Source organism: Halyomorpha halys, unplaced genomic scaffold (assembly GCF_000696795.3).
Source record: "Halyomorpha halys isolate HHAL.00 unplaced genomic scaffold, Hhal_1.1 Scaffold264.1, whole genome shotgun sequence".
NCBI lineage: Eukaryota > Metazoa > Arthropoda > Insecta > Hemiptera > Pentatomidae > Halyomorpha > Halyomorpha halys.
Window position 1 is genome coordinate 287253 of NW_027109727.1, and position 478 is coordinate 287730.

At 42.1% G+C, this 478-nt stretch overlaps 1 protein-coding gene across 1 annotated transcript in view; it reads right to left on the reverse strand.

Annotated features, from left to right (window-relative positions):
• Positions 1-478, reverse strand: part of LOC136795885 (uncharacterized) — a 1225-nt gene that overhangs the window by 192 nt on the left and 555 nt on the right. Inside the window, exon 2 of the mRNA XM_067047910.1 lies at positions 3-281. Within this exon, the coding sequence (XP_066904011.1) occupies positions 3-281 (279 nt within the window). The remainder of the gene's footprint in view (positions 1-2; positions 282-478) is intronic.

Sequence of the window (478 nt, forward strand, 5' to 3'; positions counted from 1 at the left end):
ACTGGTGGTTCAGGTTCTGGTTCTGGGGCTGGAGCTTCTGTTTCAGGTTCTGGTACTGGTGGTTCAGGTTCAGGTGCTGGTGCTGGGGCTTCTGTTTCAGGTTCTGGTACTGGTGGTTCTGGTTCTGGGGCTGGGGCTGGAGCTTCTGTTTCAGGTTCTGGTTCTGGTGCTGGGGCGCCTGTTGTAGGTGTAGGTTTGAAAGGTGGGAATGGACGGAATGGTGGTCGTGGGCGCCAACTTGGTAAGTGTGGACGGAAAGATGGGAGCTTTGGAATGTATTTCTGTAGACAAAAATATTGTCAATCATTAGCACATAAAAACTGTGTGAAATATTTTTAGTTTAATATACTATGAATTATGTAAAATCTTTTCTTACAAAAATTTTTATTTACAGTTACTGACTAAAACATGTATCAGTGACTCATCTTTTACCAATGTCACTGTTATTCAAAATGCTTTTACAACTTCATAGTGAATA